The sequence below is a fragment of the Anolis sagrei genome, chromosome 2, assembly GCF_037176765.1.
Source record: "Anolis sagrei isolate rAnoSag1 chromosome 2, rAnoSag1.mat, whole genome shotgun sequence".
NCBI classification, from domain to species: domain Eukaryota; kingdom Metazoa; phylum Chordata; class Lepidosauria; order Squamata; family Dactyloidae; genus Anolis; species Anolis sagrei.
Window position 1 is genome coordinate 136,159,929 of NC_090022.1, and position 18,988 is coordinate 136,178,916.

General features: G+C 39.3%; 1 protein-coding gene across 2 annotated transcripts in view; it reads right to left on the bottom strand.

The window, feature by feature from the left end:
• LOC132768391 (keratin, type II cytoskeletal 80-like) overlaps nt 1-16,886 on the bottom strand; it is a 42,428-nt gene extending 25,542 nt beyond the window's left edge. Inside the window, exon 1 of one of the 2 annotated variants that reach the window (XM_060764210.2) lies at nt 16,342-16,881. In XM_060764210.2, coding sequence (XP_060620193.2) covers nt 16,342-16,674 — 333 coding nt within the window. In that variant the 5' untranslated portion in view covers nt 16,675-16,881. Of the gene's footprint in view, nt 1-16,341 lie in introns of both variants that reach the window. The other variant, XM_060764209.2, reaches the window with a different exon arrangement.
• Nucleotides 16,887-18,988: the final 2,102 nt, after the last annotated feature.

Sequence of the window (18,988 nt, forward strand, 5' to 3'; positions counted from 1 at the left end):
GGTTGTTTAGAAGAATAGAAAGTTGAAGATGACCACAATGATCCCTTTGACAACTTACCTGCAACTATGTGTTAATTGTTGGAGAGGCTTTTGTGCTTTCAAGTCATTTCTGACTTATGAGGACCTTGAAATGGTCCTCAAATATTTTTTTGAAAGATTTGTTCAGAGGAATGGTGGATGTTACAATACTACAATATCTGTCTTTTCCTTCTTCTGAGACTGAGACAATGTGACTTTCCCAAGGGCATCCTGTGGATTTTCATGACTAAGCAGGGATTTGAACCCTGTCTTCAGAATCATAGCCCAATGCTCAGACCACTATACCATGTTGACTTTACTGCTCCATTAAGGAACTGCTACAGCATAATGGTGTAACATTAGAAAATGTTGACCATTTCTGCTACCTTGGCAGCCACCTTTCCACAAAAATTAACATCAGCACTGAAATTCAACACCTCCTGAGTTCTATGAATGCAGCATTTTTCTAAATGAAGCAGAGAGTGTTTGAAGTTCAGGACATCCATGAGGATATCAAGGTGCTTGTTTATAGAACTATTTTCCTTCCAACCCTGTTATATGCCCGTGAAATGTGGACCATCTATAGACATCACACACAACTTCTGAAATGATTCTATCAGTGCACGTGTGGACCATAATGACGGATTCATGGTGGAGCACCTTTACAACTTGGACTACCACCCTCCAAAACTGGCAGGAAGACACGTATCTACCCTGCTTTATGCAGACGTTGCAGTGATACTATCCAGAACTCAAGTAGGCCTGAAAAGCCTTAACAAAATATTGTAATGAAGAACAGCTTCATCTTAATTTTAAAAAAACCAAAATTATGGTATTTGCGAAACGACCCAAGCATCATATCTGGAGACTAGATGGACACAATATTGAACAGGTCTCCAGCTTTAAATACCTGGGAGTATTCTATCACTGCACTGGAAACAAGAAGGTACATGTGGATTACGTAGCAGAGGCAGCACAAAAGAGCACATATGCTATCCTGAAGTTTCTCAAAACGGGGGGGAGGCCACTACATACCAGCTGCACTTAAGCTCTTTGAGGCAAAATCCATAGCACAAATGATGTATGGAGCCCAACTCGGTCCCTTCTCAAACTATGCCCCTCTGGAGCAAGTACAATCAAAATTTCTAAGATCGGCAATGCAAGTCCCCAGATGTGTCTCAAACGCCACCCTGTGACTAGAGACAGGCCTCGTGAGAGTGGAGGAGAGAGTGTGGACAGCCACCCTCAATTATTGGCTGCATCTGTCTTTCTCAACATGTGGCCTTGCTCCGTTAACTCTGAGAGATGAATTTCAGTCTACATGGAATAAGGTAGTGGCAATCAAAATCGCAACTCTAGGCTTCTCTCAAGGACAACTGCTAGGTATGGGATGGGACCAAACCAAGGATCTTATTAGACAACGGATCCTGGATATAGAGCAACAATCAGACTTAGCCTGCTCTCCAGCATTCACCATTAGCGAAGATAACAGATATCTCATAGCTCCTATGGCTTATTTAGCAAACCTGGAGGTGCCTAAACACCGAAGAGCTTTCACTTTGGCAAGATGCCATGCCCTTCCATCAGCAGTACTGGAGGGGAGGTACCGGAAGACCCCTGCCCAGGAGAGACTATGCCCCTGTGAGTCTGACTACACTGAAACAACTGAATATGTGCTCCTCCAATGTGTATTCTATAGAGACATTAGAGCTAATTTCATCACTCCATGGCTTTTAAAACATCCAGGGTGCACTGAAAGATCTTACACCTCCCTGTTGCTCTCGGACTCTTGCCCTGTGACAACCTATAGTGTTGCCAAGTTCTGTGCTGCAGCAATTAACATTATACAGCTGATGACTGACTCCACCAGTCAACTTCCTGCCAGAAATATAGTTAGAATGATCTGTAATAACTGAAATGCTGTAAATGCTCCCCTCTCATCCCTTTTTAGAGTTTCCCAGTTGTCCGATATTTCTTATTAGCCGCCCCCCTATTTTAGATTCATACATGCACTTTAAACTGTAAGTTTAGGCTGTTTTATCTTTTCAGTTTGTCTCTTTTATAACATGCTTTTAATCTGCTTTTATACCTGACCTACTTGGGAACTGCGATTCCCTTCCTTGGGCACCGGTGCCCCATTCTATACTGTGCTGGTCAAAGACCGTAATTTTTTAAAAATCAAATCAATTCCATCAGTGTTGTCTCTGAAAGAAACTAAAAATCTCTTGGAAAGACGGGTGGACAAATGTGAGCATTATGAAAGAAACAAAGACCACCAGCACTCAAATGATGATCCTACATCATCAACTCCACTGGACTGGCCACATTGTCTGAATGCCTGATCACTGTTTCCCAAAGCAGTTACGCTACTCTCTGCTCAAGAACGGAAAATGGAATGTTGGTGGATAGGAAAAGAGATTTAAAGATGGGCTTAAAGCTAACATTAAAAACTGTGGCATAGACACCGAGAACTGGGAATCCCTGGCCCTTGTGAGCTCTAACCGGAGGTAAGCTATAACCAGCAGTGCTGTGGAACTCAAAGAGGTTCAAATGGAGGATGAAAGGGAGAAACATGCCAAGAGGAAGGTGTGTCAAGCCAACCCTGACTGGGACTGCCTTCCACATGGAAACTGATGCCCTCACTGTGGAAGAACATGTCGATCAAGAATAGGGCTCTACAGCCACCTACATATCCACTGTCAAAACACAGCACTTGGAGGGCCATCATACCCAGATGATAGATCACATAAGTAAGTAAATATATCCAAAATACACATAGCAACCTAGTGGACATATATAAATGCTTAGTGGGGGTCTTTGGGTAATAGCTATTGCTGTTATGATTTAATTGATATCACCAACTGACAGTGTCATTCCAATATCTGTTTAACCCCAGTAATTATTCTTACAAATTGCTAAGTTAATAGTACACTGGTGGGATTCAGTAGAGGCACCAGACCAAAGTCACCAGCTGAAAGTATCTGTAGAGCCCATGGTCATTACACATACCAGTACCTCAGTTAACTAGAACGCTAAAGCAACAGGCAAAAAAATAATAATCCAAAAGTAGCACTATAAATAAAAAATTAAATTATTTATTAAGTTAATTAGTCTGAAAAGTTTATTGATGCCATTTAATTAAAATTGCATAATGTATTCACAACCAAGTTTTATAATACAGTAAAATTATGTTACGTTAAGTTGGTCTTTATTTACTTTTAATTATTGTATTTCAATATTATATCAAATCAGTATATAGTTTATGGTATGGTAAAATATGGGGTGTAATATTAGCTATGCCTATTTTTAATAGTAACTCTCAAGCAACCAGAAACTAAATTTATCCCACATGTACCAATTCCCCATGGGTGCTGGTTAACTGAGAGTCTACCATACATTCTGATGGGCAGCATGCCTAAAATTTCAAATTGGGAGATACAAATTGATCTGAATGCTGAATGCTCAAAGGGAGGCAATGGAAACATCACTCTGCACAAATATTGCCAAGAAAATCTTATGCAGGTTCACCTTAGGGTTGCCATTAGTTGGAAATATCCTAAAGACAACAATACTAAAAGGGAGGTACATTCATCAGACTTACCAAAGCACATCCCTATGGATGTCATCTCGGAAGTTCACTGAGCTCAAAGTCCACTACAGGATTGCAAGCTTACTTATTCTCAATGAATCACATCATATCCAATTAGGCTTATTTAGGTTTGGATGAATTAAACTATTTATGGTCTATGTTACATTCAAATGTGTTTACTTCTAAAGGTTTTGCATCCAATTTCTACCTGGATTAACTTTTTAAAAACCCACTCATAAAACCCTAAAATGTATTTTTTAAAGGCATTTAAAAACAATTTTCACCTGTTTTGAGCTCAGAACTACATGAAAATGTTTGGGAAACATGCAGATTATTATTTTGGACCTGTGTATTAATGGAAGGTACAATCGTCTCAATCCATACTCAAGTTTGTTCTTTGATATTTATCCCCATGGGTAACCTTCATGCTTGAAATTGATTCTGTGATCATATACATCATGCTTCATCTCTCCCTGTCTTCAAACCTTTTCTCAAAACACCACTAACATCACCTCTGTGTAACCTCTGGTCCAGACACTCCATGCTATTTTATGTACTTACTCTCCTATTGGCACAAAACCCATGTGATAAAACTTAACCAAATCCATGTTCTCTACCCATTGTATCCAATGATGCCACATCAATTGCATTGATTCTGAGCCTGCAGGGGTGACCCATGATCTGCTACATAAGAAGTGAAGCTTAATGGTAATTATTCCTTCTGTCCAAAGTGCCAAAGGCCAAGATGTCAGCAACAGTGCCCATCTTAATTACTTCCACCTATTAAGAAATATGCCCCCCCCCCCCATCAATCCTCTTGCTAATACATTTCCCTAATAAATGGCACAAATATAAAACCAGTTTTAGACTCTTTGGTGAAAATGATTGATGACACACTATGTCAGATAGCATGAAAAACATATTTTCCAAGAAGGAAAAGAAAAACCAAAACATCATAACCCATCCTTAATGAAGGAGGAATAGAATAACATTTTCATCCCTTCATGTATTTGTTTAAATTTCACAGAGATAAGTGAAACCACACACCCAAATTGGGTGGGGGTTATCCAAAGACATCGGAAAAGACAACTTGAAGTAAATTGGATTCATCTGTGTCCATTGTGCTAAGAAAATGAACAATAAGGTATTATCCATTGAAACCAAAGCTGAAAATAGATGGGAGGGACCAAAAATATGTGATAGCTCAAATTATCAGGAGAGTTGAAATGCTATGATTTTTTCAAGCTTAAAATACTTGAGCTTGTTATAAAACAAATCTTTGCAGTTAAAAAACAATAACCAGCGGTTCCAGTAGTGTCAAATCTGCTGACAAACTATGGAAACCCTTAGCAGAAAATTCCATGGAGACTAAAATAGTATTATACATGGAGTCATCACAAAAATGTATGTGGATGCATGTGTGTGTGAGAAATGGATCAGAGGCAGCATTCATCAACAGCAAGGGAGGCAAACTGTTTCATTGTTGAGAAGTGGATTACTGCAGATGCAGTCTAATAATGGAGCAATAACTTTTATTCGTGTCAGGAGAAACTTGAGAAACTGCAAGTCGCTTCTGGTGTGATAGCTTTTGGGGCAATAACTGATATGATAAGATGTGACTGTAACAACTACTACCTCAACATTTCCATCTAGGCAGTCTTCTCTTCCATGTAGTGCTGAGTGAGAAAGTAGAGTGGAAAAAATAACATCAATTAATCAGGGGGAATAAAGGGAACATGGTTGGAGGAAGTCCGCTATTCTGAATTGAGTCAAGTGCATTTCTGATTAGACACTGAAGTGCAAAGCTTTTCTTGGAAGATACCAGTGTTCACAACCTATTCAATTTTCTTTCAGTACTATGCCTCAGATTGACCCTTAAAGGTGAAAGTAACACTACAGATTGTAAAACTTAATGTATTCCCCCAGTTTTTTAAAAAGTATACATTCCCCCTTTTTCCAAAATTATAGGTAGAACGTATTCATCCATGAGAGCAATGTCACTAAAAGCCACTAAATGCTCCCCAGCAATTAAAGTAGATGTCTTTTTCAAGAGGATGGTGCAAGAAACTACAGGCATACTTTCCCCAACAGGTATTGGATTTGTGCTCAGGAATTAAAAACACTCTGTTTTAAGAGTTTTGTAGATCCATCTCATTATAAGATTATAAGACCAGAAAGAAAGAAAAAAGAGCGAGAAAGCTTGATCTGGACAGATCTTTGTGGTGAGAACCCATAATCTGTGGCCTATGGACACACAGAGATTGTGAGCATTAGCACACCCTGTACTTAAATTGAAATGTATGGCAATTGTGGTATTGGAATAAAGCTTGTCTCACTGTGCATCTGGATACTACTGATGACTTTAGACAATCTGCAATGATTTTATAAATGGATGCTGTACCAGAAATGACTGCCAGAAAGCTATACTGGCATATTCCAACAAATATAAAATTATTTATTCCCCTTCATACCCCCCTTTCCTTCCACAGATTTTGTTTCTGGGTTGTTGCTTTTTTACATGTATACTAGCGAGGTAGTGTAGGGGCAAGTGTACATAATTACCTGTCCAGACCCCTCCCAATTATCCCCATCTATTTTAATCTTTTTTATATTGTATAAATGGAACTCTATGTTTGTAATCAATAAAAAGTATTTTTAAAGATAAAATCATTTCCAAAATGGCTAGCTCAACCCAGAACATGGGAGCAGGAATGGGGAATAGACTCACCTCCTGAACAGCTTACTTTTTCAAACACGTGAAACAAATAGAAAAATAACAACAAATAGTTTGAGTCACTAATAATCAATAGGCTCATAAACTGAATCATTGCTAATTTGTGGGATAAAAATTGTGGATCTATATAAATTTAAAACACCATAGCAAAAGGTAAGAACAGGAACCACGATTCTACTTTTTGGCTCACCAGAGAAGATACCCTCATCTCAGATTTCTTAACTAGTAGTGATGGTTGGTGGTTCTATTGTGTGGATTTAGTGTGAACTTTGAAGGAATTGTCCAGAGCCCTGAAATCTATCACAAAAGTAGGCTCAGCACCATGGATAGCTCATTTAATGTTCACACTAAAGCAGGTATGGGCAAACTTTGGCCCTCCAGGTGTTTTGGACATAACATCCTAACAGCCAGTCAGCTGGCTGTGATTTCTAGGAGTTGAAGTCCAAAACACGTGGAGGGCTGAAGTTTGTTTACAACATTTGGCTCTTGGAACCCATTACAAAACATTCTGGGTTTGGATTATAATTATCAGTGGCATAAAATGAGCAAACCTCAGACTGAAATTCAACATGTAACAGTGATTTCTCATCATAACTGAAAGTTACATACAGACTAGAGATATAAATCTTTACTTATCTTGTTCACACAGGGAAGAATTAAGATTTTCAAGTTCTCTCTTCTCTTAGCAAGATTACAAGAGATTACAAAAGATTAATGAAGATTTTTCTTGTGATTTTTTGCATGTCATTTCATTTGCACACACAAACAGAAGGGTGAATCCAGGCATACATCCAAACTTCAGATCTGCATCTTCAGAGAGTGTGTAATTTCATCCAGCACAGCCTGACTGTTTGTTCTCTGAGCTGTATTTTAATTGTCCAGAAGCAGCTCTGCCTTGTCTGGATTGAAATTATATTTGTCTACTTCCATCCCATCCCACCCAAATCAGGCACTAATTTAGGACTGAAATGTTTTCAATTGACTGTGGTAGAAAGGTATAACAGATGCTCCATCTTGACTGACCATTTAGGTTAGTGTGGGGATGAATCAGCCCAAAGGTGACCACAAAATATATGTGGGTTGATCTAAATTAGCTCTGGGGACCTTGTTTAATGAGATTAATATAACTCTGGGGAACATCCAAATCCTGCACCAGTTCAAATGGCAGTTCAAATATCTGCAGACAGTTCCTATGTGGAACCGGCTGCAGGGGTCCCAACAGCCGCCCCATGCTTCCTGGGCTGAAGCGACCCAGGTACTTATGACCAGGAGATTCCACCTGAATATTAGGAAGACCTTCCTGACTGTACGAGCTATTCAGCAGTTGAACTCTCTGCCTCGGAGTGTGGAGGAAGCTCCTTCCTTGGAAGGTTTTAAACAGGGGCTGGGTGGCCATCTGTTTGGGTTACTTTGATTGTGCTTTCCTACATGGCGGGGGTTGGACTAGATTGCTTGTGTAGTCATTCCAACTCTATAATTCTAAGACCACTGTTCCCTACCTCCCTTCCCCTTTTCACTGCTGGCTACAGCAGCAACAGAGTGCCTCGCAAAAACATGAGACTTGGAAAGATGATCCAAGCCACCCTGTCAGAACTGTAATAACCAGCAACAACATTGGAGGGGTGGTGGCAACAATTGATACCTTGCCTGGGGGTGATGAACCAGGTTCAACCTGGCTAGGCAGTGGAGGTGCCCAGCAGTCACTCAGGCAGCTCAAGGCCATCCTGTTGGGAAGTAGGAAGATACCAGCATCTTGAATGATGGTTATGACCCATTTTATTGGACTGTGTAGAACCATCAATAATTGATTGTATTCTGTGTACTGAAGATACCAAACCCATTAAGCTCAGATGTTCCAGTTGGGACCCAATGTAGCTTAGAATATAATTTTAAATACAATATATCTAAAACTATATATTATAAAAAAGCTTAAGAACAACAATCCAGGCCAAACATTAAAGATAGTCAAAAGCAAACATAGTTTTCTCAATACTAATAAAAATACAGCACACCCCATTAAATGTCTTTCTGTCTGTACTAATGAAAAGATGTTTCAATGGGAATATCTTTTCTTCCTGTTGAATGACAGCAGAGAGGGATATAGTCAAGTTTCCCAAGGGAGGGGATCCTATAGGTTCTGAACACCCAACAAGAATGAATTCTCTTCTGTCCATGAGTGGTGAGCCCGAGAAAAAGCCCTCCCTTTAAAATAGCAAGGCTTGGACAGATTCATATTGGGAGATATGTATTTCAGACAGTCATTGCAAGCGATCACAAAGGAGACGTAATCCAACCCCCTTCTCTGTAGTGCATCAAAACTATGGCACCCATAGAAGATGGCCATCCATCTTCTGTTTAAACGCCTCTGCAGACGCGAGTCTGCCACTCTCCAGCACAGACTATTCCATTGTGGAACAGCACTTACAGCAAGCAAGTTCTTTATAATATTTAGCTGGAATCTCTTCTTATAATTAGAACCCATTCTTTTATCAGCGCAATTAAAATGTATTATACAGTATTCGGAAATAAGATTCATTAGCAATATTTCCATTGATTTCAGCTGAAAATTGTGGTTCATGCTTAAGTTCCAAACTAAATAAAGCTGAATCCTCTAAACATTTCAATGCAAACTTCATATGCAAATTTTCATTGCATATTTAATTCTACACATTCTTCAAATATAGTCAGTTAGCTTTGATTGTTGGCTTCAGCTCAGACTGTTGTGATAACATGCCTGCAAACCTATGTTTAGTGCATTATCTTTCTAAAGAGCATCTGCTGTTCTTTATCCAAAGATTACAAATGGTAGAAGATTTGCCCTTTCTTTTGGCAACCTCTTCTTAAATTTAATTACCACCATCAGTTCTTGCTTCTAATATTTGTTTGGATTACACATTCATAACCAAGGAAAGTTTTTTGATAGGTTACTTCCTCTTAATCCTCTTATATAGCACCTAGAGCAATATTATTATCCCATTGGGCAAGGCTTTGTACAAGCATGGAAAGAACACAAGCTCAAAAACATCTCAAGCTAAGAGGCACATGCAAACTTGGAGGGATTAGAGCCAACTCCGAACTAAAACACATAGAACAAAAGAAACAGGAGTGTCCCAGATCTTACATTTTCACTGTAGCCAGTACAAATATATGTTTCACTGAAGTTATCATGCAACTAGAGTGTGAAGAGAAATAGTGTGAAGTCTTTTAAGTTCAAAGACAAAACCTTGCCTTTTTATGATAGAACAGTAATCTGCTCCTGTTTAAGGTAGTTACTCTATGCAGGTGTTACATTACCTATATTAACATTTACCCTTTCTATTTATAATAGCTCTTTTCACATGTGGAGTGAAAATCTGAAAAAAATATGTCTTTATGGATGTGGTTTCTAAACAATCTAGAAACTGTTCGTGCATGGAAGAGAATTCTCCTCTTCAGATTCTTATTGTTCCTATTGAGTAATGACAAGAGCATTCCTCCCCATACATATTTATTTAATGGAGTATGAGATAATACAATGACTATATAGGATTACTATCATTTTCTAATCCTAGCATGACCATAGTTTATCTTTGTTTCTTTAGTTCCCAGTCCAGACTCCTCTCCTCATCCCTACCTTTCTTCAGCAAACGGCAGGGGAATGTTCACTATCCTTCAGTAGTTGAATGTCTCCTTCTAATAAATCAATAAATTATTGCACTGCTGAACATTTTAAAATGTTCATTGTGAAAATGAGGAATGGACTTCTGGCCACTTCCAGTTTGAAGGGCAGAGAGAGTTGACTTTCATATACAGTTAGTCCACCAACATTGGCTATTCCATGATCTAATCCTTACTCAAGTTTCGTATATAGTTTAGGTTAATGCTTTGAGTTTTAAAACTATAACATATACTAAATCAGGGCACACAAAAGTCTTCCTGAAGACTTCTTCGAATCATCAAAGCTTCCTTGTGTGCAGTCATTATTCCGTTCTAGCCCAAAATTCATTGCTGGCCAGCAGAAGGCCTCTCTAAAGTGTGTTTGTGTTGTGGTAGTGGTGGGGATTATTATTAGATATGCCAAATGAGATCGGGAGAAAACCAGAGAGAACTAGAACTGCTAAAATGCTAGTGATCAGAAATGTTGCATGTAAAGCATGTGTTCCCATTTATATTCATAATGTAAAGTTGGGATACTGCATAAAATTATTACCATGGCCTTAAGGCCACATAAATCATGTTGCAGTTTTCATAATGAGGATGGAAGAACATTTTTCAACAAACATATCCATTGCATTTAAGAATGTGGTATGTAACAATGTTACAATGTGCCATAGCTAAAGCATGCCTTATCATTTATTAATATAGCAAGCAATGTTTGACATTAGATCATAAAGTGACTTATATTCATTCTTTGGCATTACTAGGGATTAAAGAGGGAATAATTTCTATATTATTTCCTGATAAAACAACTTTATTAAAAGTTTGGGGACAAAGACATTGGGAACTGTGTAGTCAAGTTTCTTATTTGGCAGAAATAAAACAGTTCTAGAGATGACCAGGCACATAGATGGTCATATACTATTGAACCGATAAGGTGGCAAGTCATGATCAAAATTGGAGGATAGGGACAGAATCATAGAGTTGGAAGAGACCTCGTGGGCCATGCAGTCCAACCCCTGCCAAGAAGCAGGAAAATCACATTCAAAGCAAACCCCGACAGATGGCCATCCAAGGGTACTGAAATCTTGGAAATGGCTGCTCGCTATATCAATGACTGCCTCATTCAGCTAATGTGTCTCCTTGCTCCAAAGGAATATGTGAACATGAAAAGTTATTGTGAAAACTGCCCTTCAGGGAACAAGTTGATGAAATTTCTACCTAAGTTTCTCAAATGATAGGTTAAAAGGAAGGATAAAAACCATGTTAACCAAGTTAGCCACATCGGTCAATGAGAAGAAAACAAAACTGAAACCTGCAGGCAATTGATGCTTTCATGTAATAAAGAGCACGAGGCCAAATGTAATTGAACTTAAGTGTGCAGCCTTTTGGGCATACCCAGTTTCTTTCTCCAGGCTTAACTGGAGAGCTTACAGCCAAAACAACACCTCGGCCATTTACTAAATTTCCATTCTCCTCCCTGCTCCCTGTAGAAAATTAAAACAATAACATAATTTCTTAGCCATCTAGCCAGATTGATAATGAAGAAAGAAAAAAGGCCATGAAGAAGGCAATGATTTGAGTGTTGGACTTGAAGCCCATGGTTAAGATCTTTATTTTTTCTTGGATCGTGGGAAAGGCACACTCTCTGAGCCTCTGAAGAGATAGTACCAAGAAATACTCAAGAGAGTTGCATTAAAGTCAAATTGATGTAAAAGCACATATCAGCAGCAGCAACAAAAATAAATAAATAAATAAATAAACAGATGAAGACTTCTGAAGTACTTGAATACTGCACACCTGAAGAACTTTAGATGCCCCTGATAATTGTATTGTCTGCACCTAGATTTTGGGTTGTTATGGTGAACACATGCCTTCTCTGCTTATCTCACCAGTGATTTTTTTTATTTTTTAAAAAATATCCATCTTGTGCTCCCAGTTCCTACCTTTAGTGAAACAAGAGGAAGGCAGAGACATTTCAAGTATCATTGTGAATGTTAGCACATTTTCCAAAAATTATAGCAGAGGCATGGGAGAATGACTTGTTTTGATGGTCGTTTCACAAACCTTGTTATTATGTAGTTTGACTTCCAGGCCTAAATCTAGTCCTTTATTAACTAGAACAACAAATCTTTCTGCTCATTAAACCATTTCCACAATGTTGAACTTCTCTATACTTGCTACCAAAGAACCTTATGTTGGACGTTGTAAAGGATTCTGGGAAGGTTGCTCAGAATGTACAACTTCTTTCACTGGTCAAGATCATGATTTGTGCATTTCTTGAAGCTTTCACCTATTTTGACCTTTTTTTGGGAAACATTCATTAAGTAATGTATTGTGTGGGGAAGCACATATTTTCCTGAAAATTACAGCGTTATTTCTACAAATACATTATTTTTTCATACAAAAGCAATGTGTGTGTGTTTTGCTAAAAACTATTGGGGGATTTGTGCAAAATAAATGTTAGTGAAATTTTCCCTTGAAAGGTCCCCAGATGTGAAGAAATCTTACATTGACTGACAACTGTTTCAGTGTGGAATCTCAACATGGAAAAAAAGCCTCATATATTGTTAGCAAGCCCACTCTGTACTCTAGTTCTTGCTCGTTGGCTGGTTCACCTGTGTCCTTGATTTTCTCAAAGATGCCACTGTTCCATGGAAAGCTCAGTAGTGGTAGGCAGGCTGGTCTTCAAGGAAGATCTTTCACCATTATGGTTCATATTATGGAGTTACTCCTGATTAATTTTCTATTGGGCTAGTGAGGGTCCCTCAGCACAGTTTACAAGCTTATCTGAAGAAGACCGTTTTGATTCACAGTATTCCAATATCACGCACCTCCAGACAGAAGGAGCCAACGGATGGCTGGAGGGGAGCACTTGAATCCCCCTGTGAAGGACCAGTCGGTTCTGGCTGGCATTGTTGCCAGGTGGAAGAGGAGAGGGGCCTTACAAACCTTCCTACAGGTAGCCCCCTCCCCCTGCATTCGGCCTTCCAGCAGCGCCTTCAGGTGTTTCATCCAGTGGTTGGTTTGGCAAGTGGTCCCAGAAAGATACCTGGCCTCACACCATTACTCATGTCACAGTGCTCCCCCCACAACTAGTCAATTAGTTCACTTATCCATTTCTAATTAGGTCAATAAATGGCCTGTTCATTTCTCCACATCTTGTGTCTTGTGTCTTCTTTCATGGTGGGGATTCAAATACATTTAAGATGTATGTGCTTAAATTTTAATGAGTGGCATTTGAAAAAGCTAAATTAAAATTCCTTTGCCTTGTATTTGCTATCCTACCTTTTATCGCGCAAAACAGACATGTCTACACAATTCTCCATTTACATATCATAAACATTGGGTGTAGCATTCACATAAATGAGATATAAAAACTATCTCTTAAAATTTTATGGCAGTGATACTGATAGATACCAATGTGCTCTTGCTGCCCACATTAGACATCTCTGTGAAGCAATCCTGCAGATTACCATCTGTTTACAGAACATGAGGGCTTTGCAGAAACCTGCCTTGTGTAGTCAAACTGCTGTGCTTTGAAAACAATCTTTTGTTGTCCTTATGGGTTTTCACTATACTTCATCAGACTGTGATACTGTACTACCACAGTGACATCTCCTCTTCTAAAGATTTTCACTCCAGTAAATCTAATGGCATAGTGGGTGTGTACATTTCTGACCAGTCTATGCCAATCATTCATTTCTTTTTCTCCATGTAAAATACCAGACACACTAAGAATATAACTAGATCTTTGCCCTACTTCATAAGGTCACCCATGCTATCTGCCAAAAGTCATCACTGCCAACAATGACCAAATCATTATGCAAAATGGCATGTCAATATGATAGCATTTTTAAAATTAGGGTAGCAGTCAGTCCATGTTTACCTGAAATCCAGTCTGGATTCAAATCCATAGCAGGCCTGGGAATTTGAGATATGAAGGAGCATAAATCAAACCATCAATAACTATACCTAGCTAGGTAGACAGATAGATGAAAGACAATTTTGAGTATGCCACAGACTGCAGGTGGGATGGGCATTCAATGTTTATAAATAGTTTCTTTCACATAGTAACAACAGGACCAGAATAGTTTGTGTGTTGGATCAGGACACTGGGAGAGAGGGGTTCAAATCCCTGATCTGACATCAAAACCTACCGGTTGGCTTTGGGAACATCATATTCTCTCAGCTGCAGAGAATATGACCAAATCTTGCAAAGAATATGCAATGATAGATTCACCTTAGAGTCACCATAAGTCAGAAATGAGTTGAAGGATGCAATATATCATAACTAAAGCTATGAAAAGCAACTTTATGATGAGGTCAATTCCATTGGACATACATCTGAGTGTATGGCACACTACCACAATATGGAATGGCACAGCCTACAATTCTATTATCTCAATGTACCCCCTAAACTGTTTATTTGTTTTAAACATTTCAACAATGCAGAGGGAGGAGAAATGATGAGCAAGGTCAGGGAGAAAAACTGGAAAATCCATACACTAAATTCCACTGAGAACAGTAAACTTGTTCTGCATAGTGGTTTGTGTGTGTGTGTGTTTTTAATATTGTAGCAACACTAGAAGAGGGATGGGAGAGGGAAGTGTAAATTACACTAAACCACTACTAGAGTCTCACATGTTTCTGAAATATAAATATTTCAGTAGCAAAATCATCAACAATTTAAAATAGAATAAAAAGGGTAGAAATAACACTCAGAGATGCACATGGATTACCATGCTTACGAGAGGATTTGGTTTTGGCAGGAGTTTGCACTCTGTAGCATCTTTAACATGGAAATCCAGAACAATATTTAAAAAGTATTATATGTGAAGGAGTGGTTGACTCCCAAAAACAAAATTTTACAGGATGAGTCTTCTTTATCCAAAATGCTTGGGAGGAGAAGTGTTCTGGATTTTGGAAACCACCCCCCAACCCCAAATTTTGGAATATCTTTACAAACATACATGCACTCTAAACATGAACTTTATTTTGTTTCATATATGCCTTATACAAATAGCCTGAAGATGATGTTATAAAATAATTATTAATCATTGTGTTCATGAAACAAAATTTGTTTATATTGAACCAACAGAAAGCAAAGGTATCAACATCTCAGCCACACTTGTGGACAATTTTGGCATTCTGGATAAGGAATGCTCAGCTATATTTTGTTTCCAAATAAATTGTAAGAGTGTATGTTTAACTGATATAAGAACTTTGAAACAATTATTACATCTGTCCAAAAATTCCTGAAATCCATCTGCTTGTAGAAGCAGAGGAGGCATTACCGGTTTTAAAAGTATTCTCCATGAACTACAGTCCAAAAGAGCCATGGAAACTAAACTGCTATATGAAGGATCATATAAATGTGTACTACAGTCTATAGGATGATTATTCAGTGGACTTGGAGGGAGTTTCTTCACCATTCATACTGATTTCCTTCAAGCAGATATGATGCAATTTCCCCTCTAGTTGGCCTGTCAGTTGCTTTTTGATTTCTTTGTGGGACGGGCCTCTCTGAATGACACACTCATGTTTTCAACAGTGCCTGTAACGTTATTTGTGAATAACATATGACATAATTCCTCCCCCATGGACTACAGGTTTGTATCCTCCACCCTGTGTTTTTCTTTTGCCCCATCTCGGTGTGGAAGTATTTGTGTAGTCCTTATGAGACTGTACCTGCCTGTTTTCAGAGCTGGTTGTATTTTTGAAGTTACATACTTTCCTGAACTAAACAGCCCACATAGGTTCAAACCTCTTTTAAAGTCTAGACACTGTAGTAAATGACTGCCATAGATTCCCTAGATTACATAGGGCCCTTCCACACATCCTTATGTCCCAGAATATCAAGGCATTGATATCTGAATGTGGACTCAGATAACCCAGCTCAAAACAGATATTGTGGGATTTTTCTGCCTCGATATTCTGGGATATAGGGTCACATAGAAGGGCCTATAGAGTAGTCACACTTCCCCAAAATACATATTAACTGAGGATACGACACTTTACAAATGTCATAAACCATTATGAAAAGAAAACCTTTGTTTTTGTGTCCCTGCATGGCAGGGGGTTAGACTGGATGGCCCTTGGGGTCTCCTCCAATTCTAACATTCTATGATTCTATGAATATGCACTAGAAAGAAATTCCAGATTTTTTTAAAACAGAGTATCAACTGCATTTGGGTTGTATCATGCTCGATGAGACAGCAAAAGCAATCGTGATGGTGCAAAAAAATGGTCATCCATGAAGAGTGCCCAACTAAGAGTCTGTGACTATGGCTAACACCCATCCACATGCCATACTAGGCCCAGGCCTGCACTTAGGTCTACATAAAGAGAGATGTTATCTTACCTTGCCAATTAAGGAGGCAAATTGATTATTGAGTGTCTTGATCTCCTCTTTCTCCTTGTTCCTGATTGCCTGGAAGGTGGGATCAATTTCCAGGTGTAGCGGTGTCAAGAGCCGCTGGTTGACGGTAACTTTGGGGTAAGCATGGTGGCCATACCCAGTCAAGCTCGAAGAGCTGAAGTTCCTTCTGGCAGGTTCCCCCATGGTGGGGCTGCAGCAGGCCCCATACCTTGAGGAAGGAGAACAGGAACGCCCTCTCCTCACATTATAGGATGCCCCTGGAGAAGTCAGGGACCGGCTACTGAGCCTGGTGAAGTCTCGGGAACGGCTAGTCATTGTGCCAATGAAGATCCCTTGGGAGCACTAGGCCAGCTTGCTGCGACTGAAACAGACAAGAAACACGTTGGGAAGCAGCCTCGGTGTAATTTCTGTCTGTGCTGAGCTCAGTTTAGCTAATGAATTACAAACACCTGTTCTGCTATGTTCATAAAGTCAGGAGGGTGTGACTGTTGATGTAATCCAGATCAACCTGTTGGCTCTCTCCCTCTCTCCCTTCCTCCTTCCCTCCTGTCTTTTGTAGTTTGTTTGTGATGTAAGCACACAAGCACAGGCACAGACGCTTGTAGGAAGGAGGGGAAAAAAAGAAGACCAAACCAAAAATTACTCACTTGCTTCTTTGTACAGACAGTAGAGGAAGAAATCTTTGTCCATAAACGGCAAAAGAGTGTGTTGAAAGGGGAAATGAGGGCACATATTAGTTGATCACACAGGATTGCATTCAATCTTAGAGAACATTATTTAGCTACATGTTATGCCTGTTTCTTCTGTAATGGCAAGAACTAAGGGAATCAAAAGATTTGTATAGTGTACTCATATGGGCAGGTTGACCAACACTCCATCCACGGTCCATTGTCAGCTCTTAGTTGGTGGAACCCCCTCCCCCCGAAGCCCCCAGACTCAGAAAAATATTTTCTAAATCTTTTGCACCCTCCTCCCATATGCCTCAAAGATAGAAATGTGTTTTTCCTGATGCTCCAAAGACTAGTCGCTCAAAACCTCTCAAAGACTTAAAGGAAAACTTAAAAATGCTGAAATACAGCCAAAATGGAAGCCAAACATAAGATCAGATCACTTTGGTCATTCTTATATGTACCCAATTTCTACCCCACTGGGTGAGTACAGGGTGGAAAAATAGCCCCTGCCTCAGTACAGTTGCCCATCAGCTATGAAGGAAGGAGTCTGTCCTTCTTGTTTGTTCAGTTTCAGACACTTTAAACACCAAAAGACAAAGAGATGCCTTCTGTTTATTTTTGGCTAATAGTCAACCATTGTGAATTCTTGATGAAAGCAATTAACAACAATGGGCTTCCTGCCATTAAGATTTTTTCCCTTCTCAGCTTATGGGTGAAGTGAAGCTAGATATACATCTTGCAGCACATGCAGTCAACCTGGGATAAGGGAAGTTTGAATAACTGGATAACGATTTTAGTAAGGAGATGCTGATGACTATGTTTTTATGGCTTTGTATGGTTTTATATTATATGCTAAATTTTTTAATTGTATTTATATTTATTTTTAATTGTATTTTATAACTGTGGGAGCATCAGATTGTTGCAGACTGTGAACCGCCCTGAGTCGCCTCCGGGCTGAGAAAGGTGGTATATAAATGCGGTAAATAAATAAATAAATAAATAAATAAATAAATATCTTGGGACTACAAAAATCACATCCCCTCCCTTCTCAGGAGGCTTTTAAGCAGTGGCTGGATGACAATCTGTCAGGAGGACTTTGACTGTGTTCCTACATGGCAGGGGCTTTGACTGGATGGCTTCTATAATTCTATGACTACTAGACATATGGTTCCCCCACCACACACACACACACACACACACACACACACACACACACACACGTACTTTGTTGTCACTGGAGGAAGGAGTTAGAGGTGGTCCAGGCATGTAGCCAGGGGGGGGGGCTTGGGGGGCTTCAGCCCCCCCCCCCTGAAATTTTCATGGTGGTCTGCGAAAAGGCCTTACTGGTACATTATTTAAACTGTTATGTTTATTCATATCATGATCTGATCATCATGCTCAATATATCTCATATGCATGGGGTTTTTGGGGTAACAATACAAAAGGTTTGCTAGGTTAGACCCTCTTTCACTCAGACTCAGCCCTCCCCCCAAATCAAACTCAGCCCCCCCCCCTCCCGAATCAAAATCCTGGCTACGAGCCTGAGGTGGTCAGAACTGGTTGGTGGGAGGTGAAGTTTCCTGACAAGATGAAGTTCTTTCCTAGGATCAATTTTAACCTTTTTAAAGAGAAGAAATGTCTCTGTGTGGTTATTTGCATACCACTCCTGGCACATCTCTACTTAACAAAAGCGTGCTTATTCACATGCATGATTAAAAAAACAAACAAACAAAAAGCAGAATGTCCATGACTGTGTGGTTGGAAATAATGCAAAGGACTGCATTGACAGAAAAAGGTGAGGTCACCAGGAGGAAATGTGTGGCTGGTTATGATCTCACCACGATATGTGCAGAATTTGCAGGGTCATATAAACTAGGGAAATGCAATGCCAACCCAATTTTTGTTAGTGTAGGCAAGTCCTTGTGATTTGCAAATACATACTAATATAATTGTCTTAA